Source organism: Chlamydotis macqueenii, chromosome 3, assembly GCF_036417535.1.
Source record: "Chlamydotis macqueenii isolate bChlMac1 chromosome 3, bChlMac1.mat, whole genome shotgun sequence".
NCBI lineage: Eukaryota > Metazoa > Chordata > Aves > Otidiformes > Otididae > Chlamydotis > Chlamydotis macqueenii.
Window position 1 is genome coordinate 119,261,876 of NC_141558.1, and position 21,165 is coordinate 119,283,040.

Consider the following 21,165-nt stretch of genomic DNA (forward strand, 5'->3'; position numbering starts at 1 on the left):
AAAAAAAAAATGAACAAGCTCTTGGGCTCAGCATCCTTTCATTAGCTCTGAAAGGACAGAGTCCAAAAGCTTGCATCTTCCATCTATCAATTGGTCTAATAAAAGTGCAAACCTGTCCTCTCTCTAACAATTTTAGTGATGCTTTAGTGAAGTAATTTTGTTATCCCATTTAAAGTAGTAAGAATGTAATATAACCTTGAATGCTGCAGCCTCACAATACATACCCTTTATAACATTATTTTTGTCTAAAGAACATTTTCAGAAAAAATGATTCCCCTCTCCAATCCACTGATAACAGGTGGCAGATTTAGAAATACTTTAAGCACTACAATTTAAGATAAACCTTTCATAATATACAACAGCCACCATGAAAAATAAGCATTTGCCAAAGGTCCCTACAAGATTATCTATCTGACATATTAAGTAGCTAGCTATACGCACTATATAGGAGGGAAAAAAAAAGGTATCTTTGCTTCCAGCTGGCAACTGTTTACAAACACTTTTAATTTTACTCCTATGAATAGCATCCTAGAAGTACATGTCACTGTAAGGTAAACGTTGGTAAATCTAGCTTTTCAAAGGGGACTGCTTTTATAGCATTTCCTGGTCTATCTTATAAATACATATATTTAGCAATAAAAGTAATGCCTAGTATCTAGGCTTCATGTAGAATTCTGTTAGCAGAAATAATGAATGCCAAGAGAAAAAATGGTATAAGTATCAGCTCCTTTCCCGGAAAGCTCACTTATAATACTAGTAGCAATGAATCCAGAGATGCAAGAACTACACATCTGAGCCAGAACAGCAGGAAAGGATATTTTATTTGCCTGAAAGATATGTAGCAAGTCATTCTCTTGGATTAAGCAAAGAGAATTTCCCAACAAGGGCAAACGGCTGGACTATCTCATTCCACTAGGAGACAGGACTCAATGGGTAAAAAGAAAAAAAACATCACTGTTTGTTGCACCTAATATGTTAAAACAGTGATCCATCTCAAGCACAAAGGTTATTTGTTCTACAGAAACAGTCTTCCACCCTTGCTCTTTTTTTACCATGACATACAAAAATTCAGCAAAACCTCAGAGGTTCAACAGAAAATTACGTGTGGACCAGGACCCTTTACTTTCTAAACCAGGGTTTTTCTGGACAACCACGGGATGAGATCCTAAGTCTGAGTTAAAGATCAAGAGGCACTCTCCCTTGGAGCACACTGGCTTTGGCTCAGGTTCTGTACTGGCTACTGATTACTGAGATTAAATCAGAAATGCTGACACTGTGACAGCAAGTCTGTTACTGAACTGCTTTGCTACACTTGTAAGATACGAAATTACTTAGAAATCTTCCTCTTACCCCTATATATTTAAAGTTTGCAAATGACGAGGCTCTTGGCAGTTGTCTTAACATCAGTTAAGTTATTACTCGACTAATTTCTTTGGCATTCCACTCGCAAAATCGGCCTAATGATATGTTCAACTAACGTATCTATAGTCCACTTACTCTAATGCACTGAGGTGTAACTCTAGCTTCATTTCATTATCACTTGACTAACTCAAGTACTTGGATGTCTTTTTGGATTTATTAATGCACTGGGTTTAAAGTAATAACTATTTATGTATATAACTGCATGTATATATTCTTCTTTATAAGCATTTTTGTCCATGTCTATTAAAGCAGATAAATTTCATAATGTTTCTGAACATGAGACACACTTTAAAAACATCTCAATGTTTTTCTCTAAGCTTAAAGTAATACCTCAGTGTTATTCTCTCAGAGTTTTCAGATAGTGCCCTATCAATTTAAATTTAGGGCAAGTCTATCCTTAAAGACTTTCATTTCACTACATTAATAGATTCACTTAAAAACAAAACAAACCCACCAGTGTTTTGGCAATTCCTTCCACAGTCTAAATATCAGGAATTTACTGCCAAAGATACAGTTGATAATTCCTTGACATTGAGCCATGCTGACCAAGTCCTCTGTGCAAGAAACCTGTCCTGCAGAGAGATGGAATATCCCTACAGTAGGAGAGTCTGCTGATAACTCGTCAGAGTCTACTACATTAACTGCAGGTGGCAATTCACGAGATACCAGAAAAAAGGAACAAACAGCATGGTCATCTGGTGATTGCCATCCAAACCTTCACTAGTAGGCTACAGAGAACTTAGGATGGGGCTGACTTGGGCTGACATCTGTTGAACTGGTAGTACCCTGCGGAAAAGCATCAATTGAAGATGGCAAAGAAAGCCTGAGACTGTATATTAATCGTTAGGGCACTCCTCAGGAGTGAGACCCACGTACTGATAATTTCTCCAGGGACACTAATGGAGAGTCATTTCGGCAGCCAGTATCCCTCCTGCCTCTCCTTGTTTCCTCACAAGTTGAAGATCAAAGTGACCTAACCACAGGAAATCCTTCACTGAGTCCAGGATAAACTTTTAGATGCTAAACTGGTTCCTTTGAAAGCTCCAGCACACCAACCAATAGGTGCTTGGGTCCTTCTGGAAACCAGCATCATTAAGGCATATTGAAACTGATTTTCAAAATCATTAGTTACGAGAAGTTTACAGCTGGGAGCCTAAGAATATGGATCCTAAGATCTTTTAGCAATCTATATGAAAATGTGGCTGCTAAGAACTAAAACATCTTTCTCTAGACAGTTGTCTGTGAAAGTATTGCATCAATCTTTTGCGTAGTCACATATTGGCAAACCACTGTATTTACTGCACCTTAGAGGGTCCTCACTGTGACAACCTCTCTATGGTCACATATCAAATTCCCAGTTTCAGTTCAATCAAAACAATTGTAAAAACTTTCCATGCATGAGAATAAACGTACTTTAAAAACTATGGTACAACTGATCATATATATCATGTGGTGTAATGCAATTGTAAGTCTGTATATAAAAAACACCCAACCACACAGGTTCTCTGTAGATAGCAGTTCAACAATGTCAGGTTTGAAAAACTTAAAAAAGAAATAAATCTCCCATCTTTCTCTCTTTTTCCCCTTTGGGCTTGCCAGTGCTTCAGCTCTGAAGCATCTTCTTGCCTCTCAGGCTTTCAAACCCAAGTGGGTTTTACATTTATAACAACAGTACCATACTTTAATCCGTGATTTCATCACCTTAGTGATGAAGGTGAGTATTAATACTCTAATTTATTGACAAATTGACACTGTAGTCTACTCTCGCTTAATCTGAAGGGCAGGGACAGAGTCAGTAACAGTAGGCAGGGTACTGCCACTTTATCCTGTGTGTTGGGGTACACTGCCAAAAAAAAAACTAAATCACACAATAAATGGATTTGACATCGATGCAGTCTTTGAAATGCATGTTCAGTGTGCTCCATACAAACATATTATTAAGCAGTTGGACACCATTCTAGGCTACCTGAATTATTCAATAGGCCTTTAAGCTTTAGCTGCCAATCATTGCAAACTGGAGATTACAAAGTCGTCTACAAATAGCTTTGTTCTGGTGAGATGAGGCAGAAACATCACAGTTTCCATACTACATGGAAACACAGCCAAAGTGAAAAGGAAAAAACCACTGTGGCTACTGTGACAACACGGTCCTGTAGAATTAATGGAGACTCACAACACACCAAAGCTCTCCTTCCTATTACTCAAAGGCCCCTTCCACCAGACAGACAGACAGTGTAGGGAGTATTTAAGAGACTGCCACTTCTGAAATGGGTGATAAAACAAAATACTAGAATCTAGATCTTGTCACATATCGTAGGACTGATGTCACTGAAAACAAAATAAAATGGGAGAAGGTTAGACTAGATAAAAAAACAGAGCATTAATTTCTAATGATATATGATAAAAATAAATCATAGGCATATGGGGGTAGGGGGATTAACAAATTTACTATCCACCAGGTTTTCTTAAATTCTAGAAAGTAACCTCCTGTATGAAACATAAGATGAATGGCTAACATTTCCCAAGTGCTCCGACGAGAGCCATCTTTCTCCCATTCATTCTTGCACAGGGACAGCTGAAGTTTAAAGTTCTCATTCAGACACAGTTGGGCTCTAACCCCTGCGGTATCTTTTCAGACCCAGAGAAACCCTACCACCATCCTTAATGAAAGAGCAACGCATGCACAGAGTGCATGGAAAAGCAATATATACTAGGAGCTATATACATTAGTGCAAATCATGTTCTTCTCAGAGTCAAGAGAGTCAGCACCATGCACCACGTTTCAAGAGGAGATAAGGATACAGCAGAGAATGAAGAAACTAGCTGCACTGAGCATGCAAAAGTATGCCTTGATTTTGCAAAAGTAGTATCACAAGTAGTTTTACTGGTTCACAAATTTTAAAGGTCTACATTTGTCCAGGATCAGAGCCTCTATGTGCAGCTGATCTTTAAAGAAAGTTCACATTTTAATATTTGGCTTAGGCAGGGAAAGAAGAAAGAATGCCAAATGTTGTCTTTTTGCTGCATCATTTTTTAAAGTTAGATGGCACTCAATTACTACACCTACCTAGAGGGAAAAACTCGCCCATTTTCTTCTTGAAAATTTTGTAGTCAATCTCCAAAAAGACGCAGAAGATGATACGATCCACCTGTAGGAAACAAAATTATTCACAGTGAAATGATCGCAACCATAAACACTGGCAATAATAGTTAATAAAAGCAAAGAAACTTTTAATCCAACACGCTTTTATGCTCCAGGCAAGCAAGAAAACATCACAGGGATGCATGCTTTGACTTTATTGTGCATCTGTGTTGTTATTTATAAAATAACATTTGCAATCGCAGCTCACAACTGTATTCTCTCCTGTTTATGCAAACCACTCTTGAGCACAGTATAAATGACTTGGCATTCTAGATGAGTACTGGGATGCAATGTTTGATGAAAGAGTCACATGGGGGGCTTCTAATAAGCATACAAAACAGTAAATGGGTAAGCAAAGAGCTCTTTTTCCAACCCTTGTCCAACAAACCTATTTGCAAAACCATTTAGTATTTTAAAATGGCTTTAAAAGGTTTCGTGCGGTTTTAATTTACATGAAACCACTTACACTTGCTATAATACAAGCAGAATGCAGCACAACCAAAAGCTGATTAGATGACAGGTAGCACACAGGGTAAATAAAACATTTACTATGCCATCTACTTAGCAAGGCTGAGCGTATCAATGAACCACAGCCCATAATATATGCGCCACCCACTAATGATTTCAAATAAATTGTTTGGGAGATCATTGTATGTGAAAGGCTTTTCTAAAAGAGACCCCCCAAAAAGTCAAACAAAATAAAAAAAAGAATTCCAAAGCCTTTAAGATTTGAAAACACCCACACTGGACTTCACTGTAGCCTTGCTATTTCTTTGTTTTATCTGTTTACATAGTCCAACACAAATTGTCTCTGCAGCCAAAGCCCAGCTCCAGGAGGGAGTTGTTGAAGTCAAAAAGACCCTCCCACAGCTGAGCTGAGGGACCGGCAACCCAGTAATCAAGTTTTTCTCTGAAGTGCATGAGAGCTTAACCAGAAAGGGATGAAGCCCAAGCAATACGAAATTCAGCATCTTGGCTGGCATTATGCTGTCCTCGTGTCTCCATGGGCAATAAGCTAATCTGTCATCTCAGAGCTCCTCAAGAGAGAAGCACATGCTAGAAAATCACCAGCCTCTCCCCTGCAGGGAAACCAGTGGGAGGAATGCTCTCAAAAAAAAAAAAAAAAAAAAAAGCTTTCTTTCCCTTATCTTCAGTAGAAAATGCTGTCCTTCTGCTAGAGCTGCTCTTCATAGCAAAGTACAAGTCTTGGCTTCAAAGACCCTATTATGCTGAACAGCTCAGGTTGTCATTTTAGAGTTCATTTTGGAGCAGCCTGGTAGAATACAGAAGGGAATGAGAGCAGGCAATAATCAGTTATGCCGGAAAATGCTGGTAGTTGCTAGCAAGGACATCTCTAAATCAAAGCTGACTACAAAACCTGTAAAAGCAAACTAGGTAGGAAATATGAGACTGAAGGTACAGGTTATGTGGGCGTTAAGGAAGAAAGAGGCTTGTGAGCAGGAGAGAAAGCAGCAGGGCAGCACTTGGGTGGACACTGCTTGCCAGGGAAGCAAATTGACAGATTTGTGAGCAAGAAAACTGCCTGTTGCTGTCTGCTCAGATGATGTTCAAAAAAGGCAAGCTGTTCTATGCATCCCTCATAGACAAAGCAGGCTAGACCTTACAAATATGCTGGACTGTGACATCAGCTACTCTTCACAAGGGATATAATAAAGAACCCAAATACTAATTAAGCACACAAGCCAAAAAGCCATACTCATCTGTGGACTCCCAAATTTATAGTGTAAAGCCCTGGTGGCAAGAGGTGTCACATTTTACCTACATGAGAGTTTCCATCTAAGTAACGTCATGTGTTTTCAGGAGGGGAGCTTTACACACGGAATGCTTAAATTACATCTATTGTGAAAATTGGTTTAGGATAGTCCTGGGGTGATGCTAGATTGCCATCTTCTATCCCCGCCTCCCAAGCAAAGTAGATACTCACGCGTTACAGTGATAGGCCCAATATGTGAACCAGGGCAGACAAAAGAGCAAGGATGGAAACTTAAAAACCAGAACAGGAATTATATTCCCACCCAGAGAAGTTCCGAGTCATCTTGCTCTCTATATAGTCTCATATCCTCTGCTGTAAATACTACAGGCATTTCCCTCATTTTATATAGTTCAACTTCTCAAGGTGTTCCCTTTACTTTTATTTATTCTGTGCAGTTGACAATGATAAAACTTCTGCAATGCTGAGAATTTCTACTACTTCTAATATAATTCCTTAATTTAAAGATAGGGAATCTCTCTAGAAACAGCAGACTATTTCAAAATTTCTAGCCTCCTGACTGTATATATCCTATATATAAACCTGTTCAATTTCTTCTTGGTGTGAGAAAAAGTGCTCTATTTTTAAGTATGCAGTGATGATAGCTGAAATCCTGTGTTTATCTGATTGAATGGCATGTGTTGGCAGATAGTTAATCTGAAATTAAACCATATTCCATCATCCTGCCAGTCATTGACTATTTTATCTAACATCCTCAGCTAAAATAACTTGAAATTAGGTATGTAAAGTAACCCTTGTCCTCACTGTTCCCATTCCAGCTACAATAAGGAAAGGTTTAACCCAAGTGACTCCGAAACTGCCTCGCCTGCTGGCTCACAAAAGCTCAGCAGGCCTTTTGGGATGCTCACTTATGAAAGCTGCTCCTTATTCATAGAGGAAATCTCTCCTCTCATGTGGCTAGGAAATGCCAATTTGATTAGATGTTTCATGCTGCCCCTTTACCGAAGGCAGAGAGTAGCCACCAGGAACTCCCCTGAGCATGCCCAAGGAGCTCCCGGCATCTTTTGTAGGTGTCTGGCTCCTCCACAGCTGACCAAGCATCACTCAACTGCAGCAGAAGTTTAAAGAAGCTGCAAGTTGAAGGTATTAAAGCTCATCCTTGATGAGCTCTTTTTTGGAGGCCAGTATTAAAATCAACCATCCCCTGTCAGAGCCTGATTAAATTCTACTCACTTCACAGCTATGAACAGGTGGATCAAAGAACCCCAAAATTAAGAGCGCTGCAACACAGGAAGAAGGTAGTTAAATTGCATGAACTGTTCACTTAGGAGGCAGCTTCATAGCTCAAGGCTGTGAATACATTTATTTTATTATTTTTTAAATACAAACGTATAAAATACATAATTGGGGGAGGGGGACTTGCTCTCCTTGCCAGGTTCCATTTAATTTTGAGAGGGCTACCTTCTGAGTGGTTTTGTTAGCTGCACCTGATAAGGTGCAGTAAACTTCTGGGGCTTGCACGGTTTTCAGGGCTCAGGCTGTTTTGCAGTGGAATGGAGCTGGAGTCAGTCATTAATGCTAGGATTTCACAAGGATACAGACAAATCTCATGAACTGAAAACCTCTCCAGTGGGTATAAAAGCACTGCTGGCCTTACCAGCAGCAGCATTGATCTTAACACAAAAAAGCTGGCAAAAATATTTCCTCCTGTTTTTTGTTCAGTGGAGTTGGTTTGTTTGTTTTTTTTTTTTCCCCAGTGAATTTGAGAGCACTTTGCATCTAGTGAGTTCTAAGTTTACTGGTGGGTTAAGGCACCTTGGGTTAGTTCACTCACAGACCACTAATGGTCTAGAAAAGCTCCGTGGGAGGCTGAAGTGAGCGGCAGCTCAGGGGCCGCACTATCACCACAGCCCAGGAACGATGAAAAGCTGCCAAGAGACCCAAAAACCACACAGTAGAGCTGGGAGCTGCACCCCTCCACAGCAGTCGAGCTCTGCCGACATACAGCCACCACTGACCAGAGACAGCTCTGCCCACAGGAGGCAAATGGAGCAAGATGGGCATGCGCCACTCAGAGAAGTGACCACAAGTCTCACCACATCCAAAGCCACAATAAAACAAGGGTCTGATGATGATTTCTGACAACTTTACACCTTTTTAAATGGATTCTTTGAGAAGGAAAAAAGACCTGCCTTACCAGTGAACTAAAAGTTCCATAAAGGACCCTTCCCTCTACTGCAGCGTGGGGCAGGATGCTGCACAGGTATGTGCACGTCTGCATCTGCAGCCACTGATGTAGTAGAAGTTTACACCCTACAGCTGTACCCGTATACATTTTAGGATTGAAAGTGTCTTTGATTTTATCTCAGCTCTTTTGCTGTGGCCTCTGGCAGGCTGTCTGATTCTTCCGACTTAATTTCTCTATTTGTTTCGGGGACAGTAATGCTTTGTTGTGCACTTATGCATCGCTACAAAGAGGTATTGCCAAGCACAATCCACAGGACATGCCAAATGTTGTCACTCGTATTGCTGTATACCCAGGTGCCAAGCTGGATATATCAAGCACAGATCTGAAGCAGAAAACTGATCAAAAGACATCCCAGACTATTTTAGCTAATGAATGTTTCCATGTCATTGTCACCTTGTGTCCTAACAAAATAACAACTAGCAACAAAAATAAACCCAACTGCATTTCAGCACTCCCAAGTATTTCACGCATATCCCCAGTACCAAGACATTTACCCAGCAGGCAGTGACTGCTTTTTGTTATATGCAAGAACAAGTTTCATCATCATTTAAATCTTAACAGAAAATACAAAATAGAAGAATAACACTAACTTGTAAAAAATGTTTCCCAATCCCAAATCAAATTAATGGTAACAAACAATAAAAAGAATGAAGTAGCTTTCTGCTCTTCGTGCGTGTAGCAAATTCCTTTTGTGCAATGTCCCTGCCTGACCCTACCAGGCCCTATTGTCTCAAGGCGATGGGGAACACCAGAAGCTTGCTGTAACATTTTTAGTTTATCAAACATTCTGTGGACTTAATTCAAAACTCAGTGAAGCCAAAGAGAGGCTTTTTATTCACTTCAGCATGCTTGGACCAGCACCTATAATCTGTAACACCAGAAATAACATTTGCCTCCTTAAGAATTAAAGTTCTTCTGATATTCAAATTTCATTACCTTAAATCTTCAGATACTTTCTCAAACATATCCTTAACAGCCACAGTTCAAAGCTGCCTGTACTCATTAAGTCTCCTTGACTGCAGTGTCTGTAAGTAAGAAGCCCTGAACCCACAACCGTGCTGTAATCCCACATTTTCCCTCTGTTTGGACCATGGCTGCTTGGGCAGCCCTGTTGGATTTCACTGTCTGACAAGACTTCCCTTACAGACACCAGTGGGAACAAAGCCACCTAAATCAGATTATCAAGGCATACTCCCCTAGAATAAAAATCTCAGTTGTGGGAAGCAAAAAATAAGGAAGATTTTTAATGCACCACAGGATGAGGCTACAGACGTCCTAGCTGGTCCCAGCACACTGTGTAAAATTTCTTGTATTTCTGTGGCAAGGGCTCAGTTTGCTCTTCTGAAGTCCACATCTCTCTCTCTCTTTCTCTTATCTTCAGGGACTCAATTTTCTATTTTTCTTTGGTTTTCTGACAGAGTTCCTCCCTGCCCAGGACTGAGCTGACGTATTGAATTGACTATATGCAGAGGTACACTTCAAAGAGACCGACATCTGTTTCTGCCCCCTTAAAGTACTGGTAAATGATGCTCTTGATGCTGACAGTCTCCCCTTCAGCCTACCCTCTGCTCGATCTGATCCTCTGGTAATCCTATTGCAACCAACTAACAGATGGAAATACCAGCTTTGTAAAATAACACAGGCTTCTGCCATATCCCTTGCAGCAGCTATGATCCACTTTGCCAGAGGCACTGCCTTTCCTGAGCACCATGCACATCTGGCCAGCTGTCCAGATAGAAGTCTGCTTGACCAAAAAGAAAGAGCAGAGAGGACGCTATCCCAGTTGGAAATGAGCCGTGGTCAAGGCCAGAAGTTTTCACACACTCCTCCCAAAGGTGAATGCTTCAAGTCCTATAAAAACTACTCATTTCAAAGCACTGTAAATTAAAATTCAGCCTCCTGGTATTATTACTAATTTCACAGAAACCATTAAAGCATAGAGCCTAGCTGACTGCCTGCTCCTTCCAGCATGACATCATGGTCTATAATTGTGGAATTACTCTCAAAAAGAACTTCAGTCAAGTCTTTATGGCAAACACAAAGCTTTGGTGCCGCCGAACATAACAAGATTTAAGTGGGGCAGAGGTGTCAGACTGGTTATATGGTGAATTTGACAATCAGTGAACTGTGTGATGATGTTCAGAAAGCAATTCACCTAGCCTTAAGATTTTTATACCTGGCCCAGCTTCAAATCCACTGCAGACCGGAGCCAAAACACCCCCGTCCCCATTTACTTGAACTTGCAGCTACTCAAATGAGCCCAGCTTCAGCAAACAGGCAATCTCTACATCATCCTTCAGTCCTGTTAGTGGAGGGAGAAAGACATACTCTTTCAGGACAAAGCTCTTTCACTTTCATGGATTTGAGTTTTCAGCTTCTTTGAATCTAAAGCAAAAATCTAAATAAAAGATCCACATTACTGTAAACCTCCTGCAACTAATGGTATGAATGGAGCGTTACAGTATCACATCAAGAGCAAATACCAGTTGAGGACTAGCTGTGAGGAAGCAACTCTTACTTAAACCATCATATTACTTCGGCAGTCATCGAAAGAAAAACTCATACAAAACATATGAAATATAAAATGATGTATGCTTATTGCAAACAGTGTGGACTGTTTTCCATGGTGGTCTTACTGAAGTTAAAAAACAGAAAAAGAAAGTTATTATTAGTGCTTTAATATCCTACTTCATGATGGAAAGCATACTTTTATTGGAGTGAAAGATAATTAAAAGCCTAAAGGCATTTAAAAAAAAACAACAACCCACCAAAATATTAACATTAACATTAATATTAACATTAAAATATTAACACAAACAATATCCCAAAGAAACAGCACATAAGGCTTTGCAGCTATCCCTGCCTTTAAAACAAATTGCAGTAGCAGCACACTTAGCAATGAAACTCAAGATAAATTTAAAACACAGTCAGTGTGTCTCTCCCTGTCTATTGTGCCTGTTCCTACAGCTCTGCTTATATTCCACAGATGAGGGCAAATCCCTCCCTATATCACACAGGTACCAGACACACCACTGCAGGTATCACTGTGGCACAAGCCCATCTCAGTATTACTGAAACACACTAAAAACGATAATACTTTCCAGTGGAGAAGCGCTTCTACCCACAGACCTCACACACAGGTAAGTGTTACAGCCTTGTGATACTTCTGACAGATCTTTGTCTCCAGGTGGAGATTTGATGTGCCCAAGGTCACGGAGAATAAGAGTAGCAGAACTAGACCCTGACCCTGGTATTTTTTTCTCTATTCTCTCTCAAGCAAAGATGCTCCAGGAAAAAAAAAAAAAAATCCTATCAGTGGTGATAGGCAAAGTTCACAAGCTTCACTGCACACCACCAGTTTTCCTCTGGCGTGTCCTTTCAATGTACCCATGTATGGTGAGAATCAATAACGATAACTCTTTTTCCCTAATACTTTGGTTGTTTTTTAAAGGTTACTTATTCTTCCTGAAAGAATCCACTCTGTGCTTTCAATACCTTTTTAATACAGTATATCATTCAAGGACAGGTAGAGCTTTCCCTTTTGGAGCCAGTGACTCTCTGTGCTGAACTGTCACTTTTTTTGTCTGAACAAAGCACCTGCAGGACAAGAGAGTGGCTGTCCTAAAGAAGCAATCTGCATCTAATAGAGGAAATTACGACAACTTCTTCTGTGGAATTTACAAATGTTCAGCAACAAAATTGTATGTGTCCAGTTACTTATATATTACATGACTGTATGACAAATAAGACATCATAGTCCTGTAGTGCTGATATAAACGCAGACAAACTATAAAATAACCAGTAGTTAATAGTCCACATGTGTTTTTTTGCTCAACAACTAAAAGTTTTTCAGTTTCCTAAAGCTGAAAAAAAACCTGTAAAATCAGCCTAGGATTTAAGGAAATGTCTCAGTATATTTCTTTTGATGGTCACTACAACTTGTCAGGAAAGGGCCAAAAGAGTAGTTTAAAAATGCATTTGTTTTTACCAAGATATCCATCAATCTGCACAATTCACTTTTATGCCACACAAACACGATGACATAAAGCCCATTAATCTTTTCCAGCTTAATACCTACTGTCCTTTGAAGATACATGTTTGGAATATCTGAAGGCGACCTCCATTTTTCACAGTTACCAGTCATAGGGCAGCTGACACAGCCAAGATAATCCTGTATTCAGCGAATCCAGGGGAATGAATGGGTTCTGATGAATGTAATTTGCTATCTCAGTGACAAATGGCAAATGTGAAAAGAGGGTATGCATGCAAATATAACTGCGTTAAATAAGGGCTTGTGAAGGATAGTACTCTGAAAATATCTGATAGGCAGTTTACAACAACCGTGCGTTTCTGAGGCGATTAAATCATCAGCTTACCTAAAGTTATCATTATATCGTCATTGTGGATCTCTGCTGAATAAGATGATATTGTGGCATACAATCAAGCAGGGCACTGTAATCCCGTAGGCCAACATTTTGCACCACATTGTACCTTACAACATGAATTTTTCAGTATCTTTTTAGTACAATTTGGACTTAAATACCCCAAAGTTCCCAGTGATTATGAGGGTCCTAAGCCTGTCTGGGCATCCAGCCTGTGGTGGACTAATTCCCAGAAGTTGCCATGTTCCACTAACAGCAAAAGCTCTTTGCTGGATCCCCTGAAGCCAAGGTGTCACTTCAGAAAATTATTGTGTTCTTGATGTTTTGACCAGTTTTGTTGCAGCATCAGATAATATCTACCAATGTAATTTCCATTCCTTCCCAGGGCCAGCAGGAGAATCAGCACTACTTTCTCAGAGTCCACCACTCAAGAAAAAAAAAAAGAATACACTTGAAAACAGAAATGTAATCTCCTCCTTCATCTTTGTGGCACCTGCAAGATTCTAAGTATAAACAGCCTCAGGTTTTAAAACCCCACAGAGAGATCAAGTGATGGTACCTCCTACCCTTCAGACAGGTACGAGTAATTTAGGTTTGGATGCTAGAGCCAGCATCAGGAGGAAGCAGAGCTGCCTGAGGCTGGGAACTAGCAGGGAGAGCAATGGGGATTCATGCCCTGGAAAGCAAAGCTCCCTACTGCTGTGCTGCCGATGCAGGGGATGACAGTGGCTTCCAGGCGCTATGAGAAGTCATGAGATCCCTGAGCAGTGGGAACCACATGCCTGTCAGTCCCAAACAGCTCTGTCTCCCGTTCTCTTCCCCATGGCAGGGGTGGGCGTTCCCCCTCCTGCCGCAGGAATAGGAGTGTGCTGGCTTCTCACGGCTGGGACAGAAATGTTTGTTTCTGGCTGTGCTGCTGAGAAGCCATGACCAGGCTCCTGAGGATGCACAATAAACATTTGAACTGCACAAAAAGAGCAGGAGAAACAGTTCCTAGAAACAGCAGATGATAGCTTAAATAACTTTTTAAGTGCAGTGTTACAGGCAGTGTAAATTTACAGTCATGATAAACTCAGCAACAATTTTCTCACTGAGATCGAGCAAAAGTTTTACCTCACCTCAGAGGCCAGGATACTTTACAACTGTCGACTGCTGTCAGCTGGGCTTTTCACGTTATTTTCTAAATTACTGACAGAGGAGAAAATTCTGGCTTGATCTTACAAAGTTGGTTTACGACTCAACTTATTTAAGTATTTCCATCAAAAGAGGCCAGATGACCCCCACATACAAAATTACACACATAGAACCTGGAAAGTTTCACCTTAGAACGTTTTGCAAAATACATGATTTGATGTAGAAGTCCCTCAAACCTAATGCAATTGAGAGCAGTCCCTGAAGGAAGCTCACACTGGGTATTTCCCTTGTTTGCTATCGGTTCCTTAATTGTTCTCACCTTCATCCTACACTAAGGGTTATGTTAGTTGCTCTTTCTCCAAAAGCCATTGACTTCAAAGGGATTTTGGATCAGTGCAGCGAAGCATTTCGCACCCTGGAGAGAAAACAACAGCAGTAGTTCGGACACCAAGTTTGACTGCATCTAGCTTTTCAAATTGTCATAAAAACTGCACTTTCAGGGATGAAACGCTTAACCTGTATTAGCAGCACTACCACTGCAATCATCTGCGATGTATTGCAAGTTCTCCTCCCCAGCACCTCCATATATTCTCTATTCTTTACTTGAGAGAGAACATATGTAGAGGTAACACCGGTGTGGAAAGTCAACAATTACTCCCCATTAAGAGGACTAAAACTCCTGTAGCAGAAGCAAAGTGAAGAGGTTAACATATCTGCTACCCAAGTTACAAAGGAACAATATACACACACAGAATTTGCAAAACTCTTATTAAAAAAGTTTGTTGTAGATAAAAAGAGACCTTCTAAAAAAAAAAAAAAAAATTGCTTTCCCAAGAACATAGGCCACAGTGCACAACTTGAAACAGCTCTGAAACCATTGCTCCTACTAAAACCTGGGCTGAATCTCATTTGTGTAAATATTACCTTATCTCTCTGCTTGAAGAAAATATTTTACTATTAAGTTATCTGCCATTTATAGATCAAATTAAACTCATTAATGCAAACTATTAAAGACCATTTTTAAAGGACAAAGGCTGATTTTCTCAAATACTGCATGTCTCTCATTCTAATGCTAGAGATAATCTTTTTGCCACCAGAAAAAGACAGAACCAGACAGAAAAGGAAGCTATTACATTTCCAGTACTACTAGAAAAAGTGCTTCCCTTCTCAGGATGTTCACTCCAGTATCTCTTCCAAAAAGGAGATCAACTCGGGATCATTTGCTTACTGCACGTCAGACAGATACCAGGTAAAGTATGTGAATTTTTTTTTTTTTAAAAAAAGTCCATTTATCTCCTTCCTACACAAAAGTTCTTCTTTCTTTTTGTAGAAAGTCACTTCTTACAGTCACAATTACACCCTATTCACGCCTGAGACACTTAGGTAGGTAGGACAAAACAATGTGTGTTTTTGTTAAATAAGAATGCAGAGCAATGAGTTATTTTCACAAGATTTTGCAATGGTTGATTCCCAGCATCCTGAAAGAAACCAAGTCAGGAGTCTCTACGTTCTAAATGCAACCTCTGTGTGTCTCTTGCTACTCAGAAGGCAGATCAGGAGGAATAGTGAGCAGCGAGACAAGAAAATTTGATGTAAAATACTTATTCCCCAAGAACCCAACGACTTGAGCAGGCAGCTAGGTCGACTCACGGAATGGCTGCACTTCAGAGCCTGCTTTTGGGATGTTTGCACCTGTGAGAGTCTGGGACCAGTAAGGAAGATCTATGCCTGAGAGCAGAAGTGATTACAGGTTTGGCACGTGAGCTCAGTTTGTGATTCAGCCAAAATGCCCTCATGTGAAAGGTCACTAAGCCAGCTTGATACAACTGATGAATCTCTTCCGCATAGGTTGTTTAGGAAAAAAAAAAAATCTGCTGGGATATAAATGTCAACTGTATGCCAGCATTTTCACAAGGATCAGGAAGGGAAGAAAAAAAAAAAAGAGATTAATCTCTAAGGGATCACTTTTAAATTAATTTTAATAGATGTAACAGGCTGACAGTTCTCTGAAAATAGCCAGCAGATGTTCCAGTGCTTTACTAAGTCCCGATATATAACCTTGGGTACACCAATTTCACAAAATCCATCTTCTGGACGGAGCTCTGTTTCCGCAGCTGGAACGCTAATGATGGCTCTTAGTGGTTTCTGACTTCTACCAGGGTGTTTATTTCTGCATCAGATCACGGTGCAAAAGCCACAGAGGCGAGTAAGCGCAGATCTACATTTTATTAGAAATGACAAGAAGATACCTTATTTATGGTACATTGCTATCTACAGATGTCGTAGTTCAGCCCCAATCGGGACCAGGCTACGCAGTCTCTCTCTCGCTCCCCCCACCCTCTGAGAGACTAGGAAGAGATGATATAAGGAAAACGGCTCAAGGTTTGAGATAAGGACAGGGAGAAATCCTTAAAGTTACTGTTACAGGCAAAACAGACTCAACTTGGGGAAAACTATTCATTTATTTCTAAAATTAGCAGGAGAATCAGACAGGGAACAAGATAACCTCCCCCCACCCCTCCCTCTTCCCGGGCTTAACATTATCTCTACTACCTTCCCCTCCCGAGCGGCACGGGGTGGGGGGGAAGGGAATGGCGGTCGCGGTCAGTTCATCACGCGTTGTTTTATGCCTCTGTGTCATCGTCGGGGGAAGAACTCCTCGCATTCCTCCTCTGCTCCAGCGTGGGGTGCCTCCCACGGGCCACAGTCCTTCATGAAACTGCTCCGGCGTGGGTCATCTCTTCCACGGGGTGCAGTCCCTCTAGAACAGCTGCCCCAGCAGGCCCTCCATGGGCCACAGCCTCCTTCAGGCCTCCACCTGCTCCGGCGTGGGGTCCTCCACGGGCTGCAGCTGGATCTCTGCCCCTCCATGGACCTCCATGGGCTGCAGGGGGACAACCTGCTCCACCATGGTCTTCACCACGAGTTGCAGAGGAATCTTGGCCAGGAGCCATATTACTCCTCCCCCTCCTTCTTCACTGACGTTGGCGTCTGCAGCCGTTCCTCACAACAGGCTGGCAGATGCCTCTCAGGATCTTTTTACATCTTATGCACTTCTCATCTCCTCTCCACTTCTTGCAGCCAGGCCGGGCCAAGTTGGGCCCAGTCAGCTGCCCGGCGGGAGGCCAGAGGGTGAGGCCTGCAAGGCCCACAGGGCTCACATCTCCCCCTCTCTCCCCCAGCTCAGCTGCTTCACATCTTCTCCCTTTTTTTTTTCTGTTTTCCCCTACTTAAATACGTTATCGCAGAGGCGTTACCACGGGACATTCTGCTACCAATCGGCTCGGCCTTGGCCAGCAGCGGGTCCGCCCTAGGCCCGGCCGAGTCCACTGAACAAAGGGGAGTGACTTCTAGCAGTTTCCTACAGAAGCTACCAGCTTAGGCCCCCCCTCACTAACAAAACCAGAACAACAGATAAACTTTGCTCTATCTATCTGTTCATCATAAGATAAAAAAAAATCTAAATTACTAAGATGTTGCTCAAATGTAATTGAGAATATGAGCACAATTTATATGAGCTGCTCAAATGCACTGATGCACATAAAGTCTCCAAAACCATTTGTTGTCAAATGTCAATGCTAAATGCACAAAAATGTAACTTACTTTATGCCATTAATTAACTAATATTTGTACAGTACTTTGAAAATGTAAAAGCACTTTGAACACTGAGAGCTAAGCAGTATTATTTTTACTCATGTGGACTCACTGTATGAATCATAATAATAATAATAATAATAATCATAATCATAATAATCACCTCTTGTGGAAAGTATTTTTGGTCCACAGCCAAAACCTAACCTAAGATCTGGCACTTCTGTTCAGTAAAGCATCTGTAAATGGTCCTGTTCAGGTTTCAGCTGGAAATTTTCTGCAGCACATTCATTACCGAGTTCTTCACAATACATACCAGGTATAAGGTGCCTTCACAGCTTTGTAATTAACATGGTATACCAAGACAGCAAACTATTTTATTGTATTCTCCTCATTTGCCCAAAACATTTGAGAACTAGTGTTAGCTGTGGCTTAGCTCCTTCTCTTTGATCTGTACAAGATGCCACAGGCTTAATGGGTATAACATAGGACTGGGATTCCCTTTCAACTTTGTGTGAGTTGTAGCTGTCAAATTATTTTGTGATCTCCTGGTGAAAAGCATTACTTAAGAACTAGACAGTATCATCATTATCTATCCCCACGCTGTAATTGCCTCCCCTCTGATCACCCTCTGTCTGGGCATTTTTTTCCCCTATTACAGTTTGTGACTGTAGACATGCCATGAACTATGAGTTTTCCTTCCCAAGTGATAGCGCTGAGAGCTTTCACAAGGTCACATTTTGTACCTACAAGCACAGTCTTGAAAAAAATATGCTTGGCTATCCCATCCTTGCACAAAGTTGCTTCTCCATGATCATGTTCATGGGGGAAATCTAAGTCTAAAATAACCAGAAACCAACAAAACTTCACCATTCTCCTGTTCTCATTAGTTAACAAGAACAGTGATGACATACGGCTGGCCTGAGTACCACCCGCAGTCAGGTCGGCCTTGTGTTTCAAGAGGTTTTTGGCTTCCTGGCTGACCTGGTGGTGATATGCTCCATCATTGTTATAACTCTCAAATCAGAACATATTTTTCGCATGCCCTGTGTTTATTTAAATACATGTCTATCCATAATATAAATTAGTCTGTGTGGGATTAACCTAGCCAAGAATTTATCTTCTACAAATCTGTCTGGAGGCTCACATTTAAAGAGTTTTAAAGAACTTTGTAATACACCACACCCATCTCTTATTACAACTACCCTACTATACCCTTGATAGCTGATAAGTATTCAGCATCGTTTTTTATTCTTGAACTAATGGAGTAAGAAAAACAAGAGTGGGAAATATCTGATGGGGTTAACATTGATCTATAAAGCTTGGATCTATTTCCTCCACTTGAGAAACTAATTTAGAGATTTTTAAAAAGAAAGAAAAGAAACACAGGATATTTGAACCGACTGACTTTGAACAGATGAGACGTTTTACAGTGTTTACAGTGTAAGTTTACAAACCACTCCTGGGGAAGCTACACTGCATATCTTATCCATAAGGTAAACACAGCGAGATCATATACTGGCTCCCAGCATTGCGCGGCTATTGTGCAGGACTAGCACTCAATTCGGCGCAGCTGCCAAGCTGGGGTCTGGAGGGGCCCCATGCTCAAAAGTGAGGGGTGCACTGAGCCTGTCGAGAGGGAGCTGAACTCCTGGAAACACTGCTCAGCACCTGCTCTTATTCTGCCTGGCTCCACAGTGAGCTCTCAGTCTTTCCTACTCACAAAGCAACATCTTTATCTCATTTTAGCGAGACAGAAAAATGGAAAACGCAGGGAGGGCAGAGGGAGGGCAGAGGGCTGCTGTGAATGGAGGGGGCTGGCCCTGGTGTAAGTCAGTGTAGCTGCTGGGGGTTATAGCAATTTACAACGGCAGACTTTCTTGTCTGGCATCTTGCTTTCATAGAATTGCTCTCCAGGTTCAGTAATTCCTGGTGTTAAAAATCTGTACGGCACAGTCAGGATTCCACATATATTTAGCAGGGCTAAAATTTAGCAGGCCTTCTCTTTTGTAGGGCCTGTTGTGACAGGACAAGGTAATGGTTTTAAAATAGAGGGAGGCAAATTCAGACTTGATATACGGAAAAAATTTTTTACAATGAAGGTGGTGGAACACTGGCACAGGTTGCCCAGAGAGGTGGTAGATGCCCCATCCCTGGAAACATTCAAGGCCAGGTTGGACGGGGCTGTGAGCAACCTGACTTGGTTGGAGATGTCCCTGCTCCTTGCAGAGGGGTTGGACTAGTTGACCTTTGAAGGTCTCTTCCAACCCAAACCATTCTATGATTCTATATGCCGTGTTCAATAATAATAAGATGCAGATTTATGTAATACTCTCCACTGCCTTTTAATCTGCTGTAGGTGGACAGGGAAAAAAGGAAAGAATAAAAGCACATCTCATACAAATGTTGTAAATAAACCATTTCAACTCAACCAACCAATCCCTGTAACAGACATGAGTCTACCAGGCACCTCTTATCAATAACTCCCACCAATTCCCAGTTCTCTACAACCTCAAGCACCAAGAGGTTGGAGAGTCCTTGATCTCATAGTCGGAGTAATTTGTGGTGCTTTTCCCCATTACATAGCCAGAACCTGACTGGAACACCTACAGAGAGGAGCAGTTCCATTCAGGTTTGTTACTACTGCCTTCACCTGCGACTACTCACAGAGCATCCTCAAAGCTGATGTCAGAGATTATTCTAACTGATTTAGCTTCTGACTCCAACATTCAGTAGTCCCGTGTTAAAATCCACACGGCATGCCCCCATATAAGCATTATTCACTATTATCAAAACCAAATTATTACTTACTGTGGATTACATAACACCCATGCAAAGTGCCACGTACTTGTATCTGGTAACTCACTGATAAATTTTTGCTTCTCTAAGTAAGTCTAATGTGCTGAGCGATAACTTGAACATGTCTAAATCTCTGAAAAGCCAAACCAATTTTCTCACATATTTTCTGTTATAAAAATATCTGCTCCAGGGCTGTGATTTTTATACCAAGTTTCAAAGCACAATGACTGTATACAGTTAAATTACAACCCTCTAAAATGTGGATTTATAATACATATAACGGAAGTCCTATAACTATAACATTTCAAATGTGACATTCCCACAAATGCCAGTTTTCAAGGCATGAACTGCCTCTTGGCCCAAAGCAAGATGATGCTTTGTTGGGGAGGAAGATTTTCACTATTTTCCAATTATTGTAGAGAATGAAGATGGCATCTTCCTCCTTAGAAGGCAACTCTGCCTACAAATAAGAGATTCCATTGGAGTGATAGACGATTGAGCTTCTGTGGGACTAATGCAGTTTTCGGTTTGTACGTGCCTCTTTCTGTCTGCAGAACTGAAAACATACTGTTGCTACAAGCGCTTTTACATCCTTAACCATCCAAAATCATGATAACAGCTTAAAAATCACAGCATTTCACGAACTAATAATTGTGGGCATCTCTTCTGCCTTGCCATTTCTGAGTTTTTAGGAAGTCAGATCATGTTTTCATCT

At 41.1% G+C, this 21,165-nt stretch overlaps 1 protein-coding gene across 9 annotated transcripts in view; it reads right to left on the reverse strand.

Annotated features, from left to right (window-relative positions):
• MACROD2 (mono-ADP ribosylhydrolase 2) overlaps positions 1 to 21,165 on the reverse strand; it is a 924,269-nt gene that overhangs the window by 89,236 nt on the left and 813,868 nt on the right. For all 9 annotated transcript variants that reach the window (XM_086743837.1, XM_086743836.1, XM_086743834.1 and 6 more), the window contains one exon: positions 4,490 to 4,571. In XM_086743837.1, coding sequence (XP_086599963.1) covers positions 4,490 to 4,571 — 82 coding nt within the window. The remainder of the gene's footprint in view (positions 1 to 4,489; positions 4,572 to 21,165) is intronic.